At 45.6% G+C, this 18,808-nt stretch overlaps 1 protein-coding gene across 1 annotated transcript in view; it reads right to left on the minus strand.

Moving 5' to 3' along the window:
* slf1 (SMC5/6 complex localization factor 1) overlaps positions 1-18,760 on the minus strand; it is a 27,830-nt gene extending 9,070 nt beyond the window's left edge. The window contains exons 1-17 of the mRNA XM_030105453.1: positions 18,598-18,760; positions 18,137-18,248; positions 17,710-17,788; positions 17,348-17,573; positions 17,093-17,246; positions 16,458-16,580; positions 16,222-16,287; positions 15,561-15,707; positions 15,061-15,230; positions 14,750-14,884; positions 14,422-14,566; positions 14,097-14,265; positions 13,780-13,925; positions 13,042-13,121; positions 9,753-9,832; positions 4,199-4,291; positions 2,846-3,028 (exon numbers count right to left, since the gene is read on the minus strand). Of these exons, the coding sequence (XP_029961313.1) occupies positions 2,846-3,028; positions 4,199-4,291; positions 9,753-9,832; positions 13,042-13,121; positions 13,780-13,925; positions 14,097-14,265; positions 14,422-14,566; positions 14,750-14,884; positions 15,061-15,230; positions 15,561-15,707; positions 16,222-16,287; positions 16,458-16,580; positions 17,093-17,246; positions 17,348-17,573; positions 17,710-17,788; positions 18,137-18,247 (2,107 nt within the window). The 5' untranslated portion in view covers position 18,248; positions 18,598-18,760. The remainder of the gene's footprint in view (positions 1-2,845; positions 3,029-4,198; positions 4,292-9,752; positions 9,833-13,041; positions 13,122-13,779; positions 13,926-14,096; positions 14,266-14,421; positions 14,567-14,749; positions 14,885-15,060; positions 15,231-15,560; positions 15,708-16,221; positions 16,288-16,457; positions 16,581-17,092; positions 17,247-17,347; positions 17,574-17,709; positions 17,789-18,136; positions 18,249-18,597) is intronic.
* Positions 18,761-18,808: the final 48 nt, after the last annotated feature.

Below are 18,808 nucleotides of genomic sequence, written 5' to 3' on the forward strand. Positions count from 1 at the left end.
AAGTCGAATCAAATTAACTATAATTAGTCAAACTGAGAAGTGAGCTGAGGCAGAGGTATGTTACATGGCAGACGACGACGGAGGCAAATAGCACCCCTCCCCATCCCCCCACCCTCACTTCAAAACACACACACACACACACACACAGTTATTTCCCTCTGCCACCTGCCGCCGTGCAGCCAGCGATGCCACCCTCTCCTGAGCGAAGACACCGTTCTCGCTCGCTTCAGCCCCTCCCCACTTCAGGTTGCGTGAGGCAGTCAAACACGCAGACGCACAGACTACTTGTTGTGACACATTTCCCCCCCAAAAAAAACTGCGTGCGAGTCTCACAACGCAGTGCATCCCGACTCGTCGAATCTCGTCAGGCAGACATTAACAGACATCTTATGGGGCGACGCTGTAATGTGTTTAGACAGACAGAACTACACGTGGATCATGAAAGTCGAGCACCGCGGGAGCAGTGAAGAGCGGGGTGGATGGTATGGATCGTCTACACCTGCAGCCTCTGGGGCCCAGAGTAACTTCTCTGTGTGTGTGTTTCAGTGTACAACCCTTTACAGCACACTCTGTTATTGTCTTGATCGCCAGAGTTGAGGAACTCGCCTGAAACTCGAGCGCTAACACCACAGAGCAGTTAGTGACATTTAGTAAAAACCATGCTTCAAAACCTCAAACTCCATGATCCCACTTCCCCCATAATGCATGGTAATCGCACCTTTGGCTCGATCATCCTTCACCTGATCATCGGAAACTCTGACTGCTGTTTGTGCTTATTGCACCAAACGGCACCTCAGAGTACTCGGCCTTCTTGGAATGAATGGGTGACGTCCTGGAAAAGGGCACCGTCAACGGACTCCATAGTCTCCCTGGGTGATTGGGCTGCCTGGAAAGGGTTGACTGGAAGGAACGGTCTGACTCATCTGAATCTGAGCAGTGAGCTGTGGTTGGATTTCTGCTCTCATCATGGACTTTACATAACAGACACCATGTTTGAACACAGAGATGCTCCTGAGTGTACTTGGCACCAGAGATCCTAGAGTTCCAGGTCAATGATCGACCAAACAAAAGACTCTGTCCGAAAGGATTTCAACTGGAGCCTGCTCAAGACCTTCACTGTGGAAAGCAGCTGTGGCCAGGAGATCACTGGTGTCTGTCTTGGAAGCAGTCCGGGGACACATGGTGGACATCAGTAGTCCAGGAAGTGGCCAAGCTGACAAAGGAGGCCTTCAGGGCCTGGCTGGCTGCAGGGATTCTTGACTCTGCAGACCGGCATAATCGGGCTGAAAGTGGCTGTATCAGTAGTGGAAGAAAAGTCTGTGACGGAGAAGGAGCCCAGATAGGTCATAAAAAGGGACTATCGGACTCTGACCGATAGTCGAACCGTCGATACAGGAGGAACAATGTGGATTCTGTCCTGGTCTTGGTACAAGAAATCCGCTCTTCATCGTTTCACAGACTATAGAGGGGTAATGGGAGTTTGTTTGGAGAAAGCTCACGACTGCATCCCCCGAGTTGTCTTCTGGGAAGTGTTTAAGAATTATAGAGCACCAGAGCTGCTACTGCAGGCTATCTGGTCTTTGCACTTCAAAGTTGCATAGGTGGAGGAGTTTAAGTATGCCAGGCTCTTATTTATGAGAGATAAGTGGAGGGATCACGAGATTGGCCACAGATTTGGACAAACGGCTGTGACAATGCCGTCACTGCACTGGACTGTTGTGGTGAAGAGGGAGCTAAGCTCTAGAGGCCTGCACTGACTAAAATTTTAACAATGTTATAATTTCACAACTTGCCACACTGTACGACAGGGATCTAAAAATCTTTGGCCACGATATGAAGTTTTCTCTGTGCAGACTGCACGATGAGTACGCAAGCTGATGGTAACCAAAGCATCAACAGAGCGCCGACATTCACTCCAGTTGGGTTTACTCCCGCGCTGGTTTACTCTCAGTGAGACACAGTAGGGTGGACTGGACACAATTGGACGGAGCCCGTTTAGACACACCCCACCCGTGACCTACAAGTGGCTCCTATTTGGAGCCTCGCGGGCTCAGAGCTCTGGAATATCTTTTGCATCCATCCTGTTAGGTGGACACGGTGAGTTTACCCTTGTGATATTTGTGTGTTTGGAAGGAAATCCCAAAAAAAGGAGGAGAATAGGTACTCAATAAGTGAGGAGGATTTGGGATGCCAATTTTTCCAAAGGGAGCTTGAGGTACGTACTTGTTTGCATCTACTAGCGTTTTATGTTAGCATTGCATGCCATTAGCATTTACCGACAGTCATTTTCCAACAAAACACACAACATGTAAACATAAACAACACAGGACGACAAAGGACCACCGACTTAGAGCCAAGACCAAAGACATCGCCACCATTCTCTGACAATCGTTATCTCCCATCTGGAACGGCCAAAAGTCGTACAGGCCTCAAAACAAAGCTCTATGTTTACTGGTCGCCTATGGCCATGAACTCTGGGCCATGGCCGAAAGAATGAGATCGCAGATACAAGTAGCTGAAACTAGCTTTGTCCACCGAGTTGCAGGCGTCACTCTTTGATATATAAGGAGGCGTACAGCCATCCGATGCAAACTGAAAGCGGAGATGCTGCTCCTAAACCCTGAAAGGAACCAGTTGAGGTGGTTCAGGCATCTGATGAGGATGTTCCCTGGCCATCTTCCATTGGAGGTTTGATTCTGTTTAACATGCCTGGTCAATCAGCATCCTGATTACGTTGACCAGGCATGTTAGACGTCGACCCAGGACTCTCTTGTTTGGTCTGGATCAGCTTAGGGCCGCCCCAATCAACCCTTCGTGTCTTGTCTGTGAGAAACGGTTTACCCACCTGCATGTTCCAGAAGCATTTTGGCAATGTCCATGTGTCCGTTGAGCAGGGCGTCATGTAGCGGACTCACGCCGCCCACCTGGCTGTCAATCACAGGGGCGGGATGGCAACGCAGCAAAGCCGCCACACACTCGGCGCTGCCGTGGTTGCACGCCTCGTGCAGAGGAGTCCAGCCTGCATGGTCTGCATCAACAAAATCAACCATTATTCCATCAGAAGGATCAATACTCTGTACAACAAGTGTTCATAGAAACTTCTATGACTCGGTTAGTTTGTTGAAAGTTTAAGCATCAGACTTAAGTTTGACATGAACAGGAGACTAAAGCTATTCAGAGAGTGATCTTAGTGTCAAGGATGCGATTCCGCTCTGTGGCGGTGAAGCGGTTGGTTAGCTCTGAGAACTAATTAACAACACGTTTCACAAGTCAGTAACCAGGGGCTGTCTGGAGGAACGCAGAACCAATTGACAGGAGACTCACTGCAAAGAGATTAAGGCCACCGACACAACACCGTACTGTGTTTAATCCAAGATCTTTGACAAAAAACAAAACAAATTTAAAAAACTACCATCACTGAATTTAGAGTTTAATCATCATTCTTGATTAAATACTCGTCATCTTTGATTCATTTGCTTTTTAAGGGGATGATCAACGGGTTTCAGCGTCTCCGCCTGTTTTAAGGCTCCTGGAAGACTGAAAACAGCAGACCGATTCTTTTTTTTTTTTTACATAAAAAAACTACACTAATCACAACTTTGCTCCATTTTATCGGCCGAGATACCAAAAACTGAAAATGTTCCGCCTCAATTAGCGCGGGCCTGGGAGAGAAACTAACGCGACGGCTGTAATTTTGCGATTCCGCCCGTAGTTTTCACTTGATCAGATTCCGGACTTCAGAAACCCGCCGTCACCCACTGAGATGTAAGTGAATTTGGGCTGTTATTAAAGGGCGATTACGAATCTGAGAAACCTTTGAAACGGCACATTTCCATAAAAGGAGGACGAGTCATTATATTTGACCTAAAGGGAGTAAAGAAAGTCACTCTGAAATATCAAAAGGCATTCTCCTCACTTAGCAAAGTGGCCGTAAATCTATAAATCTGAGACTCCAAAACCCATCCCGCTCTATCTAGACACACCCTTTACATTTTAGCTAAAGGTTAACCTCAATGATGACGCACACACACACACACTCCTATTCCTTCTCTTCTATCTTTTCCCCCCCTTCAATGTTAATCGCTCGCCGAAACCCTCGAGCAAACGGTGGGAGTGAAGTGAGATGACGCTGAGACAGAGGTTACGAAGGAAAAAAAAAAAGAAAAAAAAAGGGGGGGAGAAATCGGGAAAGTCTTACCTTTAACGTTGACGTCTGTGCCAGGAAGCGTCAGGATCTGAAGCACCATTTCCACTTGGTTCCTCTTGCAAGCTCGGTGGAGGAGGGTCTCTCCTTCGACCAGAACAAACACACACACACACATACACAGGCGTGCGCGCACACATACACATACACAACAAACACACCCAGCAGAAGACAGAAGAGGCGGAAGAGAAAAGAGAAAATCCAAAATCAGGGTGTGCCTGATGTCCTTCCCATTGTCCCCCTGCTTATGGTGAACACACCAGTGAAACACCACGGAAATGTCCCCAAACAGGGGGGGAAGAAAAAAAAATCTGACCTAAAAAAAAGTACGAGCCACCAATGAGGATGCGATTTAAGAAGAGTGATGAGAAAAAGGGGGAGATCTTTCAAAGAGGGGGGGAAAAAACCGGGAGGAAAAAGAAAAAAAAAAAATTAAAGATGGAGAGTTGGACTGAATCGAGTCGCTCTTTTTTACACACAGAGATTTTCCACTTTCACCCCCGGTGCCCATCAAAGTTAACATGGGAGTGAACGAGCGGCGCGGGGAGAAAGCGGTCCGGCTTCCTGTCCGCCCGTCCCCTACATTGTTATTAGAGAGGAAGTTCTGCTAGACAGCCCACGCACAAAGCCTCCAAAAGGATTCTTCACACACCCCGGGTTCAAAAGCTCCGCTGGGCATTGCCACTGTCGCCACGTGATATTTAATCAGCAAACTACCAGTGAAGAGGGACGGAGGGAAAGAAAAACTCTCAAAAGACTCCATTTACATTTTTAAACACAATTTTCCTCTCCTTGCTTCATCTCTTCTTTTTTTCCTCCACCATCTTTACTGCATCCCTCACTTTTTTTTTTTTTTTTTCTTCCTCCCTGATACAATATTAAATCAGGAATATATTAGTGGCCCAGAGCCCCCTCTTTTCATGTGTGGTTGAACTTCAGAGGGAAGTTAAAGGCCAAGCATGAGTGGCTCTGTGCTTGCCAGTATAATACAGAACTGCAAAGCCTGTAATAAATGCTTTACTAGCTCTCCCCAGGACGCCACGCCTGTACGGGGGCACCGCTCCGGCACGCCACACAGCAGAGAGGGGAGCGGGAGAGGAAACCGAGGGGGTGACCGAGGAGGAGAGAGCGAGGAGGGTAAAAGGGCTTCCTGCATTTCAAAGCGTGTAGGCAAAATATCGAGAACGGCGGGTCCCATTCATTCTCGAGAATGTCTTTCTTCTTCTTTGAGGATGCACGAGATGCATTAAATGCCATCCAGCCGTAGTTAAGAGGTTGAAAAGTGGAAACGGGGGGGAAAAAAATGTGGGAGATGGGTAAATCCTCTGTAGTAGGACTGTCATGCAAAATATAGCAAACAGGAGGAGAGAAATGCTCATTTTTTACCCATAGCTGCTTATATAGAGATTAGTCACATGTACATAGGTCATCTTTTATCAATGAAAGTGGGAAGACATGAATTCACATACCATATTGAAACAGGGTTTTCAGGTGGTTTATTTATCCATCTTATTTTCTGGTGGTTTCTTAATTCCAGTCCTTGAATTTTGATGCAATCATCCCCATGAGTCCTGTCCTATAGTTACGAGGGATGCTTTAAAATGTTCTTTTTTTTTTTTAGCTGACTATGTTTAGGGAGCAAGAGAACCTGCAGAAGGTGGTGTGGATGGCCATCGCATCACAAACAGACACAAACCAACTAGATAAGAAGAACAGCTGTATTTTAAAAGACGTCCCTGCAGGACGTGACCTGTTCTCCCCGCGGTCTCTGGAAAGAGAGACCAGAAATAGATTGATGTAGGAAGAAAAAAAAAAAAAACCCTCTACACAGGACTCGGGGTGCTGTAACCTCCAATCATCTGGTTTGGATTCACACAGCTTATCTGATCTTGATATTTTTTTCATTTCACAGTGTCAACTCAACCTGCTACATCTACACGTTTCTTCAACAACGGGAGTGAAATGTGTTCGGCGCTTCGTCTCTGGACGCCGTTGCAGCTTTGACTTTTTTTTTTTTTTCCCCCAGGTGTCCTTCCTGCCACAACCGGGATTCAAACACAGGTTCTCCTCAGGCCAGGTCAAGACTTAACCCCATCCAGCTGACATTTCTGAAACAATTCTAATAAATTCAAGACTCAAATTCTTCTGTGAAGAAGGTCCAGGTTCAAATCCCGGCTGGGGCCTTTCTGTATGAAGTTTGCATGTTCTCCCTGTGCATGCGTGGGTTTCCTCCAGATAATCCGGTTTACTCCCACAGTCCAAAAACAAGCAAGTGAGGTTAACTGATCACCCTAAATTGTTTCTTAGTGCGAATGAGAGTGTGTGCAGTTGTCCGTCTCTCTGTGTTTTCTTCACCAAAAAAAGTGTGAAATTACACTTATAGCTGAATCTTCCAGGACATCCTCTGCTGCTGCAGACACAAGTGTTTTTTGTACGATGAAAAACGCGCAGCAGTAGTTTATCTGACTTCACCGGAAGCTTCGCAGCGTCAACGTCAGCGACAATAACAGGGTCAATCAGCCCAGCGAAGCTAATACACCCAAAGTAAAAAAAAAAAAAAAAAAATCAGAAACACCCAAACGGAGAGAGGAGCCGCGTCCAAACTCCAGTCCCTAATGAGCGAGCAACACTGTGGGGCATGTCGGTCTTCCACACGGGCCGCTCTGCTATTACCGGCCGCTAAAACGCTGTGATTAAACATCCATTCCACTACACCCCATGTGTACACATCCTCGCAAATGCCAGGGCCAATCCACGCACTGTTAAATCACTTTAATGGCTTCAATTTGGACACAACGCCTCTATTATAGGGGTAATTGCATGCTCAGCATTTACAAGCACGGAAAGGATAAATCCGCCTGTCCTTTTCTATAAATCCCCCGTTTCACACTTTAATAGAAAAGTTAAATGTATGTGTTGCTCTTTATATCCCACAGTCTGCTTGCTGCACTCCTGTAAAGTGCTGCTTGGCCCGCTGATCCCCGGACCAAAGAGCTGCTGGAAGCCTGTAACAATGCTATTTGTCAGGAATGTGTTAGAAAAGGTATTCCGTGCCAGTTATTGGAAGCACTTAAAAACTATTTTGAAGACTACTACTGTCGCTGGCTGTGAAAGCTCCTCTCCAAGAGAGGATTGCTAAGATTTCATTGAGCCTCGTGAGAATTAACGCCTCAGAATGGGAGGCCGCTGTGTTAAAAAATAACATTAACATGCTAAAAATAAATCAATTATTGAATTACTCCCAAAATAAATCCATTGGATCACTTAAAAAAAAAAACAAAAAAAAAAACCACTAAGTCACACCTTAGATTTCGCCCAGCTGACAGGAAGTGATGCAGCAGAAACAGGAAGTGACTGATAATTAAAACAAACCCTCATATGAGGGACTGCCACAGAAACCTCTGCCAAGTCAATGAACAGAACCATTTAGTTCTGTGGTCAATTTTCACCCTCCAAAAAAGTCCCCATTATATTTTACCTGCTAAATCTGGGAAAAAGCTGCAGTTGTGTGCCAAGTGTTTGGCACATGACTGTGTCTGCATTGATCATCACTCCACACCACTTGTACAGACACACTGGTGAGTCGGAGCCGCTTCTTCAGAATGTAAAGCTGAGTGCATTTGACTTGGTGTATTTTAGTTCGAGTCAAAGGTACCCTTTATAAAACCTTATCCAGTAACAGCTGATTAACTTCAGGGCTGTATCAACGTCCGTGTTTGTTCCTTTAGTTTGAAAGAGTTTGTAGAGTACAGTTTATCACTCTTAGCTCACAGAAAGAAAAGCCTTGCCTCGCGTTGGGTGGGGCCTGTGTCTATATGGAGTTTGCATGTGCTCCCTGAGTGGGTTTTCTCTAGTTCCAATTAACCCCTGACATTATCACTGACTCAGTTTCTTTTAAATGCATAAAACAAAGGCTTCTCCAACATGTTCCAGGTAATTCTTTGAAACGTAGTAAAGTTTCCCTCAATTCTTACAGACTTACACTGACAATAAAACCATCATCGTTCAAACAGGAGGAGAGCACAATTAGCCTTAAGTTATAAATGGAAGGTTTTCTGCTTTTTAACTGGCACTCAGACTTCCCGATCAAATAAAATATTTCAGCTGTAGCTTTTCCAAGAAAACAAAGGTCCAAGAGAAACAAGGCACTTCTAAACGTGTTATTTATAGTTTATGACAATAAAGCTCCACTTTAAGACTACAGTGAAGTAGCGGCCATTTAAACATTAGTCTGGATGAAGCTTTACAGTCTCTGCAACAATGAACTCAGCCCTTAAACTTTGTTGACTTTGAAGGCTTGTTTGAAGGCCGCCAAATAACTGAAGGCAAATGCTTTTTTAAACAGCGAAACTCAGCCGTTCCTGTTTGACGAGCTCGGCGCGGCGTATTCGGGCTGATTAATCCCCGAGATCTCCGCCGAGCTTCCAGGAGCAAAAAGTGGGACTGGAAGAGAGAAGTTCCTCCCAAATCCCTCAACCCCTCTCAGCTACTGTAACAAAGATACAGAAGTTCCAGGAGGCGACACGGATGCTCTAAAGCAGGAAAAAAAAAAAAAAAAAAAAAAAAAAAAAAAAAATGTGCAGAATATAAGAAAGTGAGCTTACATATGTGGGTGAAAGAGGCTGTAAAGAAAAAGAGCGAGGGAGAAAGAGAGAGAGAGAGAGAATGGGATGAGAGGGTGAGAGGGGAGGATGCTGTGCCGATGGTTCATCAAAAATTAATGCCAACCGCATCGGTATAGAGATCACGTAGTGGAAAAACAACACATGCCAACAGCCTTGAGTCTCCTGCCTCAGCCCCCCATCCCCTCCCCCTCCCCCTCCTCCCCCACCGCCTCTCCTTTACCCTCCACCCCTCCTTTGCGCCGGCACAGGGCCTTTCTGATCAGGTGGAGGGGGGAGATATGAGCTCTGACACCTTCGAGAGTTCACACAGAGTACCATGCCTCTAATTGCAGGAAGTTCCACCAGTGCAGCCACTGTATATTTTCACCGCTACCCCTAATTGCTGCATTTAATATCCCTAAAATGGAGATCTGAGGCACACTGTGCGTACTAATATGTGTTATTGTTTTGTGCGAGGAACCCATTATTTCTGTTCGTGCCATTTATTTATATATTTATATGTTCAGGGTCTTTTTTTTTTTTTTTTCCAACCCAGAAAGGTGAATAAGACATGAGGGGAAAAGCAAAAATAAAAAGCTCAGTGGTGAATTTCAATGCGAGAGGAGGCGGCGTCACACCGAGGTGATAATACGGTCCGAACTCCGCCGACAAACGCACGACGGCCGGGCCCGCGTATGCAGCCAAGTTGCTCTTACAGCTGACGAGATGGAAGCGCGGCCCGATGCAAATCAATCACCGGCTCCATGCATTATGTGCTCTTCATTAAACTGGAAGTGATGACGGAGCCATCATGGCCCTTTTTACTGATGACCTACAGTAGTGCATCAGTCCATTAAAAGTCTGCTCCTTGCAAATGTGAAGTTACATTGTTTAAGCAGTGTGTGTGTGTGTGTGTGTGTGTGTGTGTGTGTGTGTTGCCGTACCTGCTGCGTTAACTCTGCTGAAGCCTCTGGGGATGTTCTCTTTCTCCAAGTTCGCTTCGCTCCCAGAAGACTTTCCAACTCTGCACAAAAGACAAAGTAACAACAGTCCAGGATTTCATGATAAAAAGCTGCATATATTTATTAATTCTTTCAAATTCAAGCTTGTGATGATCAATTATTCATGTAAACAAACGCCATGTTCCAGGGAGTGACCGTTACGGCGTGACAGCCGGGAGATCCGGCGGTCCAGGCAGTGGAACCGGCGTCACTACAACTCCGAAAAGTGCCGTTAGCAAATGAATCCCTCGCGGCTCGGCATCATCTTAAATGAAATCTGACAATATCTGTCAAGCCCCCTGCCGCGCAGGCCACACACACCCGCGTGCACACGCACTTCACACACCCCGTCCTCTGTTGCCGTCTCCAAAGCACTTTTCCTCCCACTTAACGCCTCAAATGCAGAGACGAAGAATCCGATGTGAGCAAGCACATTAGGAGGAATAACTAGTAAAAGAAAGTGAAGCCTCTTCAAAGTGGTGGCGTGCTAATAGCTGTGGGCTGTCACTAGTCCTGTGTGTAGGTATGGAAGATCCGCCTGCATGAAGTCTGACAGGTGTCGCGCGCGTGTGTGCGTGTGTATGTGTGCGTACGCATCCGTGCGCACGCGCGTGCGCCGCATTGAAGTGGAGTGCCATCCGTATAACAGGGAAGAGGCTTGTTCCCTGGTAATTGGGTTGTTCAGAAGCCAGGAAGGAGCTCCCAGCAGTGAGGAGGAAACACACGTCCTGTCACGCTGCTTGTTATTAGCAAGGACAAGGCTGAGAAGAGATGAGACGGGATCTGCGTGTGTGTGTGTGTGTGTGAGAAAGAGAGAGACTCCATAACAGTGTGTATGATGAGGGCGGAGCTCGTCTCTTCTCAAACCACTTCACCCAAGTGTCCCCCTGTCTATACGGGCCGGCGGCAGAGCGGTGTCTATGCGCCGGACCTCTCATCCCTCACGGTCTACTTTAAGGACTCCGGCTTGCTGTCACCGGTCCAGCTATCGATTTCAGGCCTGCAGTGGGGGAGTGTCCTTGGAGGACGACTCCGAAAGAAAACTTGTGAGCAATAACTGAAATGGACTCGGGGGCGAGAAAAACTAAACATGATGCATGCGCCGTACGTTCCACACCGACAGTAACTTCCTTTATCTGTCAGGTCACGTTTACTTCACCATGTGGAAATAAACGTGAAACCACGTCCAGAATCGGACGGGTTTATATCCAGATCCCTGTAATCTCGACTTGTATAAAAGCCGATATAGATGATATTACACTTTTATTCATAAACTTAGAAACTGACACGACCGTCTGAAAAAGTCGCTCAATCATCCGAACTATCGGCCGGGTATAGGTTTGGACGCGCGCCCCGATGCCAGCCTGTCCGCGGGAGCAGAGGAAGGGAGCGCTCGCCATCTCTAAGCCGCAGCAGCCCCGCGTCACATAAAAACAGGCTAATGCGTTCTAACAGCCAGAAATGAAAGATAAAAGGGTCACGTGGCTCCTCTCAACCCCGCTGACCCGCCGCTGCTCTTTTTTATAAATCCAATACTCAGCATACTGCCGGGATCCAGTCTTGTGCTCTCAGCAAGAAAAAGCACAAAAAAAACTGAGACTCTTTAACATCAACACTGATTTACAGAAGAATATGATCAGTATGTGGGATTTATAATCAAATAAAAGCATTTTACAAACAACTGTATTTGAAGTATTGCACATTTACAATAATAAATTATTTAATTGATTTTACTGACTCGCAGGAGCTTTCGCTAAAGACTGAGGAGTGTGTCAGACTCAAATGCCTTAAAACAGGCTCTGTTAATTGATTAAGAGAGTCACAATCAATAGAAGTGTGAGTATAATATGAATTCACTCGTGAAAAAAAAAAGGAAACAAGATTTTCCTTTCGGTTCCAGATCTCAGTTTACTACAGGCTTTGTCATTTCGATTACATTCTTTATGTTAGGGTCAAAAGATTTCACATGCCCTTTGGCGTCCCGTTATCTCATTTGCACAGGCGGCATTCCCGATTTTATTTAGCGCGCGTCAAGCCCGTGTGAAAATCAGCCAAAGCCTTCAAAGTGGAGTGAAAACTGAAAGTGTGGAAGAGGAGTCGGTGACGGAGAGGAGCGGGGATGCGGTCAGAAGATGAACTAGTAGCCTTCACATGAACCTGCTCCCTGGTGACTCCTGCCCGACTCCAGGCCAAATACCTGCTGGTGCTGCAGCAGATGTCTGATACGGGGAACGGAGACTCGTGTGTGTGTGTGTGTGTGTGTAATTGCATGGAGAGAGGGATTTAGTATGCGAGGGCAGATCAAGAGAGGTGGGGAACGGGAGGGGGGTGAAGGCGGAGAGCTGGTGGTCGTCAGGGAAGGCACAAAGGCCCAATGGGATATCCTCGTCTATCTGTCGACTCCCTGTCCAAATTAGAGTTGAGAGAGAGGGAGAGAGAGGGAGAGGGAGAACAGGTTTAACCTCCCTGTGCACCCCTCCTGTCAGCCGGCACACACTGATAGGATCAGACCTGGGCATGACCCATCACATGCCAGCTCCTCACGCTCCGTCTGACCTCCATTTGTCTGTCTCCAGCTTTCCCCCCAGTCCCTTCATTCATGCATCTCTGCTCCTCACCTCCACTCACTCCTCCTCCCTCCAGGTGTTCCTTTGTTTCCTTCCACCTCACAGTTCCCGTCGCTTCTGAACATTTCTCCGCCCGTTTTTTTTGCCGTTTCCCGCTAATGTGGGTTGAAACCCGACGATGGAGGTAAAGCAAACCGCTGGGTTTGCTCTAAAACACACAAGGATGGCACATGAACTCACGAAAGGTGGAATGCAACTAATTTGAGAGGGTGGCAGATTTTCTTGGAGCGCTTCAGTGAGAGTGCAAACTGTGTGGCAACAAACCCTGATGGGACCGAGCCTCAAACCGAGACTCAACCAAATTTCTAGTTTATCTAAAGCTCATTTTTCAGCAGATCTTTAATAACAAATAATTCTGTTTTTTGAGATTCTGTTATTGAAATGCAACGCTGTGCAGGAAGCCGCAGCGAGAAAGCACTTAAAGGGTCAGAAATGTATCCAAGTTGGTTTAAAAATGTGGTGGGAGGATTTCGCCAACTTGCTGACCTCTGAGCAGCCTCCCAACTCCGCATGTATGTCCTTGCATGCGCTGCTCGAGGCTCTGATGAGAACGTGCGCCGGGAAGACGCACAGCGGCGCCGACGGACAGCTGCGAGTTAACTGACCTGCGGTTGCTTCCAGTCCGGAGGCAGGCACCGCTGGGACTCCGAGCTAAACTCCCCAGAAGAGGCAGGTAAGAAAGCACCTGTCAGAAGCCACCCAGACACACACACACACAAGGTTAGGTTAGTGTCTTTACACTGCATGGGGATGTATGAGTCCCCGGGGACAGAACGGGCTCACAGACACCAGCGGTGAGTGAGAAAGCCAGATGTTATACTGCAACATAATATAATGGTGGGACCACATCGGCGATCCTTCTCTGTGGAGCGCTGAACCGCAACGTAATCCCAGCCGATTCTCCCAACGCCATATTAACTAATGCGGAACAGCTGGGTTTGATTTCACTTTACTAAACAAAAAGGAAACAAAAAAACAGACAAAAACTACAATTTGTGAATTTATAAAATCTGTCGTAACTAATTGAAGTAATTTTCTTAATTACTTGAAACTTGGGTAGGAATATGCAAATGTTTGTACTAAAGTATAAAGTAGTTTCTTACACATTAAGTGTTTGTTTTTCATGTGGAAGGCATTTTTAGTGGACTTTTAGGGACATATACTAGAACTATAACAAGCTCCATCATTGGTGAGACACTGATGACGTAATCATCACTGCAGCATCCCTTAAACCAGCGCAGCCTGAGGTCAAATGTCACTTTTTAGCCACTGAAAACATGCAGGAGGGTTTGGTTAATCACAAGCTGGTCAAAAGTTAGTGGAACAAGGTGAAAGGAAAGCACCATTTTCCTGTACGACAGCGGTTCATCTCCCACGGTGATGCCGTTGCTGCAGAAGACGCTCTTAAGCAAGGCATCGGTCATCAACAACTTCAGCCTGGTGGAACGAAGCCTGACGGCCAGCTCCGCCAAAGCTCCAGGCGGAACGTCTGTACAAGAAAACAGAGAGGATGATGTAATTTCCTTAAAATAATAATCTGAAAAATTTATATTTAACAGTTCAACGTGTTAACTGAACACAATAATGCTCTATCAACGGATTAAATATTAAATGAAAATTAATTTTAGATATAGTGTGTGTGCTATAATTAATACCGTACCTTGGCTAACAACAATAAGGTGCTCTGACAGGTCTTTCAGGCCTTTCTGCATGAGCGTCTGGTTCAGTTTGATGTGGTGCTGACACCAGAACTCCACCAACACAGAGAACAGGTCCAACAAAGCGTCAGCCATGTGCAGCTTCTTCTTCTCAGGTTGCTCAACGTAGTCCTGAAATGACGAAAAAAACTAAATCAGAACGACCAACCACACACTTTCTTCCTGTCAGATCACAAATCTGACCACGCCAGCAGCGGCGAGTAACTACAAAACAGACTGTTTCTAGACGGTATGCATATAATTGAGTGGGAACAATGAAGCATGTACCACAACTGCTGCCTCCATTAAGAGCTGAGTTAGTTGTTTCACGGCGGCGGACAGCAGGACGGAGCGCTCCCACACAGTCCAGATGGTTACATACAGCAGTGATGATGCTGAAGGGACCCCCGTCCCCTGAGACAGCCCAAAATCTCTACAGCAGAGAAAGACAAGACAAACTGTCGTAACGCGACCAAAGAAGCAACGAGAAATGCTGCTGACTGGTAGTTGGAACTTGTGCTGACACTTATCAAGCATATAGTTCTGTTAAAGGATGATTGCTGAATATTTATAAACTTCAGAGTTGTTAGTTTTTTTTTTGTTTGTGTGTTTTTACCCAGCAGTAAGAGAGTAATATTCCCCCTGGAAGAGCTTCATGAAAAGCATCAGGATGGTGTAATGGAAATCCAGCAGTGTGGGCAGAGCGGGTCCAGGGAGCGGGTGACACGTGTCCTCTCTGGACAGGCAGTAGCTGCAAGATCACACACACACACACACTTTTGAGTACATTTCCAAATCCGTATAATCTGATAGGGTGCCACTTCATGGCAAAATGTGAGAAATCAAATAATCTTCAAGGAGAAAGGCGACTCCTTACATGCAAGCACCAAAATATCATCTAACATTTTCCCATGACGTCGACATTACCTGACAGCCGTCTGCAGGAAACGCCAGGAGCCCAGCTTACAGCGAGGACACTGCAGCACTTGAGCGAAATAATTTTTTACTGAGCTCGGAGCCAGCCAGGGAGGGTTTGTGAAGATCAGGTTTTCCATGATGTAGTGAAAATTTCGCAGGAACCCAGGTGTGGTTTTGCCCTGCAAGAGCACAACAGAAGCTGATTTTTTTTTTTTCTTTTACATTAATCTACATTGCTTTATTTGCATCTAGTCAAAAGAAAGTTCAAGTTTTCTTAATTCATGCATCAGTCAAAGCTGTAATGTTTAGGTTATGGAAGCATTTTGGGATATTTTATGGGAAAAAAACTGCCGCTGATGTATGAGCCCAATAATCAAAAAAGCCTAAATTACATCCATCATCCAATACAAGATCATCCACGTGCAAGAATGTTGTCCAGCGAGTGACATTTGCATGTAGTCTCCTGAAGCGCAGCATGAGCTGTAACTCTGGCGGTATTCTGGTCGTACCTGCTGAGCGTACGCTATGAGGGCGGCGAGGTGCGACGCCGGTGGCAGCACGCCTGGAAATAACACGCTCCTAATTGAGTCCAACGCTTCGTTGAAGAGGCCACACTCTATCATGCTCCCGACGTTGCTGAAGTCCGTTTCTGTTGCCTGGAGGAATTAAAGAGCTATGAAAAAAACATCTATGGAAAAGAGGAAGAAACGCGGCGCTGGCAGAGGAGGTCGACAGTGTTCGGAGAGAAAAAGTGAGGGCAGGAGGGTAATAGAAGTAAGAAGTGAATGGGCACAGGAAGTTCCTGGGGGTCATTTCTGACTGTCATTTATTGGCAAATAGCATATGGACGTGGAAGGTAAAGAATGGAAATACATGAGGACTTCTAATAGCAATCTGACGGATATCCACTGGGGTAAGGCGTGGACAGGACAGGGAGGAGTATTGTTAATAGGCCTGCCAATCAAAACTCTCAGATCAGCCGACAGTGGTGGTTAAATCAGTGACCTGGCTATGATGCGCCCTTGCTCTGGATGTCACTTTCCATTGAAATGTATGACATGAAAGGAAATTGAATGACCTCTTCTTCGTGATGAAATACATAGTTATCTTAAAGGTCTATAGTGCTGATCAAGAGTGTGTGTGTGTGTTGGGGGGGGGGCGCAGGTCTACCTGTGTTGGGGGATGATTGGGGGCATGGCAACCCAGAAATTCAAAGTAGCACAGCCTTGGGCGACCCTGGAGGAAAGGCCACATTAACAGAGACAAACATGAGAAACTGTCAAAAACAAAAAGTCATTTAAGTGAAAATGTGTTGACCAACTAAAGAAAATGGGTGCTGCCAAAAACCACACACACTCTGAAACATGCCTTTACATGAAGAAAAAAAAAAAAACATACACACCAACCTCTTGTTTGATTATGTAGTTCTTCAGCTCTTTCTCTAAATTTGAGAAGTCTTCATCAGCTTCAGAGGTAAAGTCCTCTGGATCATCTTCTTTCATGCTGAAATTTTCTTTCACACAATCACTCTGCCAAACAATGAAAAGAGTCTGGCATCAGAGTGACCTTTACAATCAAAGTGGGAGTGAAGAGTCAGTGTGCAGCGAACAAAGGCTGTGGACCCCCGCCGCTCGGCGAGGTACTGATTGGCGAGCAGGTTATTCTGCTTTGTTATAAAATATCTTTTCGGTTGTGCCAACACCTTTGGGAGGATGTCGACACCTCTACTCCTGCTTCCCAAGAACCACAAACAGAATAAGACACATTTTAGAACCTACAGTCCACTTGGAGAAAACTCACATTGACTTTTATATTGTGGATGAGTGTGTTCATCAGTCTTTGATTTCACTGTGTTCCTTCAGCAAGTCATTTCAGTTTTATTTGTATTGTGGCAATTTCAACATCTATTCTAAGAACCTAACATCAACAACACATGCAGCACTATTACTAAAAGCTCTAATAACACTATTACTGATATTAATTTTCTTGTTTGCCACAGGCCCAGCTAAATAAGATAAATAGATTAATAAATTTGACTTACCCCAAAGAGGTGCTGGACTATATGATTCACAGGATAACAAGGAGCATTGTGGGATTTTGAGTTCTCTGTGACAGGTTTGGCCATAACATGAGTGATGGAGGCATGAGACGGTGGAGGGCGGTGGTACACTTCCGCCCTGCCTGCTTTTAGCAACCTGGATAAGGTGAAAGAATAATAACTTCATTATACTCAGCAATTCTGACCAAATAATTGGATTTCTTTAACAGATAGGTGTCCTTTACAGTAGCGTCTCACCGGTTGAACATGCCTCTGCGGCTGTTCTCCTGGACCAAGAGAAGCACTCTCCATCCCTGAAAGGCCCCTGTGAGACTCCCACTCGCAACCTTCTCCCTCCACTTCCTGACAGGGTAGGAGGGAGATGTGGAATCTGTGGAAAGCTCAACCTCATAGGACCCCTCGGCAAGCCAGGAACCATTTTTTACACTGTCTAAGACATAGTCTGGAGTCACAACCCACTTCCCTGGAAGGAGAAAAGCAACAATGGAGCATGAAATCCAAGCTTCCCTTTGTTAATCAGGTAACTTTTAAAAGTAAAATGCTTGGGGGAAAAAACATATGGAAAGTGCAATATTCTCATGAGAATGAGGGTGACTAACCTGCAGCACAAGCTGATAAAAACTTTTCACTTGATAAAACCTGGGGGATTATGAGATGGGTGCTTTCATGCTGATATACCTGCAAAAAATAACCATCAGACAAAATTCCATTGGGTTGCATAATGACTAATCAAAACATTTGTAGATGGAGTTCAGAAATATCCACCGACTGCATTTGAAAACACATTTCACAGTGCCATTTATTAAACCATGCAAAACCACATAGTTCAATTTAGAATATTGCATTTTTATTTGTTTGTGATTATTGTACAATTTCATTTAATGGCATGTAAGGGTATTTTGGGGCATTTCATACCACATCCCAACACTTCATCACTAGAATCAACTCCAGTTACCAAAACAAACAAAACATTGCACGTTAAATCCTTTGTTGCAGTAGTTTCTAAGTTTCAGGATCCATACTCACTGAGCCTCCAATGTACCTTCCACCCAGTTGTCTGATCCCTTGGATCAAAAGTCTCTTCTTGCTCTGTGTTTTGATCCCAGAGATTTGAAAAACGTGTGCACAGCTCTCCATCCTGGCAAGCAAAAAGACAACAGTATGTTATGCAACGAGAAAAGTTAATGAAGCTGCTAAGTCTGATCCTGCAATACTTGTTTGACTGCATGACCTGCAACACTTCCACTAACAAACAAACAGGAGGGTGTGTACTGCCTGGAGTGTTCATTTAACATTTTGAAGAGAGTGGTTTTATCTGAATTCCTTACAAACAACTTTTGAAACAGAAACTACACATATGTCTCCTTCCACGTGATACACTTTCGTAACAATACACCTGTACAATGTTAAAATTAACCTTATGAACACAAAAAGCTGCTCACATTACAATGATCAGTACTTCTGACACACAGCTGACTGGTCACTACCTTTTCTCAAACCGCCGAGGAGGAATCCCACTTAACGTCCAGACGCGCCCAAAACTCTGACAGACACCGATGTTCAGTCTGGGTGGGAGCACCGCACCGTCGCTCGATTAGGTAAAATACATGACAAGCATAAAGTGATCGATCTTTTTTCCCGCCAACGTAGACAAACTGTGATTCTTATGTTTCGGCGAGTTCAGAGCGCAACGTCAGT

Source organism: Salarias fasciatus, chromosome 12 (assembly GCF_902148845.1).
Source record: "Salarias fasciatus chromosome 12, fSalaFa1.1, whole genome shotgun sequence".
Lineage (NCBI taxonomy): Eukaryota > Metazoa > Chordata > Actinopteri > Blenniiformes > Blenniidae > Salarias > Salarias fasciatus.